The sequence below is a fragment of the Hipposideros armiger genome, unplaced genomic scaffold (genome assembly GCF_001890085.2).
Source record: "Hipposideros armiger isolate ML-2016 unplaced genomic scaffold, ASM189008v1 scaffold_46, whole genome shotgun sequence".
Taxonomy (NCBI): Eukaryota; Metazoa; Chordata; class Mammalia; order Chiroptera; family Hipposideridae; genus Hipposideros; species Hipposideros armiger.
The window spans coordinates 4,919,930-4,921,540 of record NW_017731396.1 but is presented as its reverse complement, the minus strand read 5'-3'; the positions used below and the strand labels follow the sequence as shown (position 1 = coordinate 4,921,540).

Below are 1,611 nucleotides of genomic sequence, written 5' to 3'. Positions count from 1 at the left end.
GGTGGGTTGGGAGGGTTGCACTCACGTTCACTTTGGGGAAGGGAAGACTGAAACCCTTTCCCTTGTGCCTCTTTTAAAACACAGTTGACCTCTTTAATCACACTACTTTAGTGACAGTAGCACTTTTTACATCCCCTGAGACTTTTCGCAGCCCGGTCAGGGAGCCAGTCTCAATGCCCCTATTCTCAGGAGGTCGAGGTATGTGCTCCGGTCTCACGTGGGTGAGCAGCAGCAGTAAAACTACAGCCCTGTCTGCACTCCAAGAGCAGTGAGCCCTCCTGCACCCACGATGGAGTGCGAGGAAGAAAGAAAGAACCAGCCATGCAAAACTCAGAAAAGGAATCCTTTCTCTCCAAAGATTATGAAATCAAAGAGCATTTTGTTGCTGCTTGGAAATTCTCTTTATGACTCGGAGGCCACACAATTCAACAGCGTTTCCATTATTATTATTATTAAAGCACTTGGTCTAGTTCCTGCCTCCTTCTTTACGAACTTTTACACAGACTTGAGAACTCAAGCGTTTACCTGCGCTCAGCCTTGGACGCCGCGAGCTGGTCCTGTGGGCTTCCAGCCCCCTCCTCCCCGGGGCTTGGCAGCAAAGCTCCTGCAAAATCTCGAAATCCCCGGCTCTGCGCGGCCACTGAGAGAAGCAACCCGGCTCTGAACAAGCCCAGGCAAGCCCAGGCGGAGCTGGCTTCTGGGTCCTCCCTCCTGCGCGCGCCACCCGACCCCGGGGCGGGAGACGCGCCTCGACTGCCCGAGATCCGGGGAGCGGGAGCCCTAGCCTGATGGGGCGCCGGCACCGCCTCCACCTGAAAAGGAAAAAGACCCATGTGGAGAAACGAGGGGCAGGTGGGCGCGGCGTCAGCCCGAGCTGGATTGGGTTAGGGGGCGCTGTGGGCACCCGGGTCACGTCGGGGGATGGGGAGTGCGCGCTGCCCAAAGCGCGCTGCTGGGGGAACCGCGCGCTCTCGGCCGTAGGGCGGGTCCCCGGGAACGCGGTCTGGGTCCCGGGCCCCTCTGCCGCCGCCACCTGGGCTGCGTTTCCCTGACCATAGCACTGATTTTGTGCGGCGCCCCTAACCTCTGCCCGCTGCAGGGTCGTCGGGCGCGCCTCCCAGAGCCCATGCCCCGGGCTCCACGGACGTCGTGACCCATCCGGGATCTCCTCAACTTCCGCGGCAGGACTGAACCCGGGAAGGCCAAGGGGGGGGCCTGTAAGAAAGCAAAGAGAAACCACGGGGGAGCTCCCGTGATGCCCAGCCCGGCCGGCCTTTACCCGGGAAGAGGGAAGAAGAAACCCGCGTCCCGAGCGCGCGTGAGGGAAGCGTCCCGGGTCTGGACCTTTAGTTTCCACGACGTTGCCAGCTTAGAGAGCTCGGAAGTCCCACGCAGCTCTGGACTCCAAGAGCGAGGAAAGGACTTCGGGTGCCAGAAACGAGCACCCAGCCGCGGCCACCGCCCGCCTGTCCAGCGCCCCGCCCCCACTCACCGCGCCCCCAAGTTCCGGCGCTGCCGGCCACTGGGGTAAAACTACTCGGCGCGTACAGGGGTGCTGGAGACTGGCGGGGGGCACAGCGGAGGCGAGGCGCTCCGGCGCTGGGGACACGG

At 62.1% G+C, this 1,611-nt stretch overlaps 1 protein-coding gene across 1 annotated transcript in view; it reads right to left on the bottom strand.

Moving 5' to 3' along the window:
• The window catches only part of LOC109381239 (uncharacterized), a 23,161-nt gene that overhangs the window by 21,117 nt on the left and 433 nt on the right, over positions 1-1,611 (bottom strand). The window contains exons 2-3 of the mRNA XM_019639708.1: positions 1,085-1,368; positions 526-812 (exon numbers count right to left, since the gene is read on the bottom strand). Of these exons, the coding sequence (XP_019495253.1) occupies positions 526-812; positions 1,085-1,368 (571 nt within the window). The remainder of the gene's footprint in view (positions 1-525; positions 813-1,084; positions 1,369-1,611) is intronic.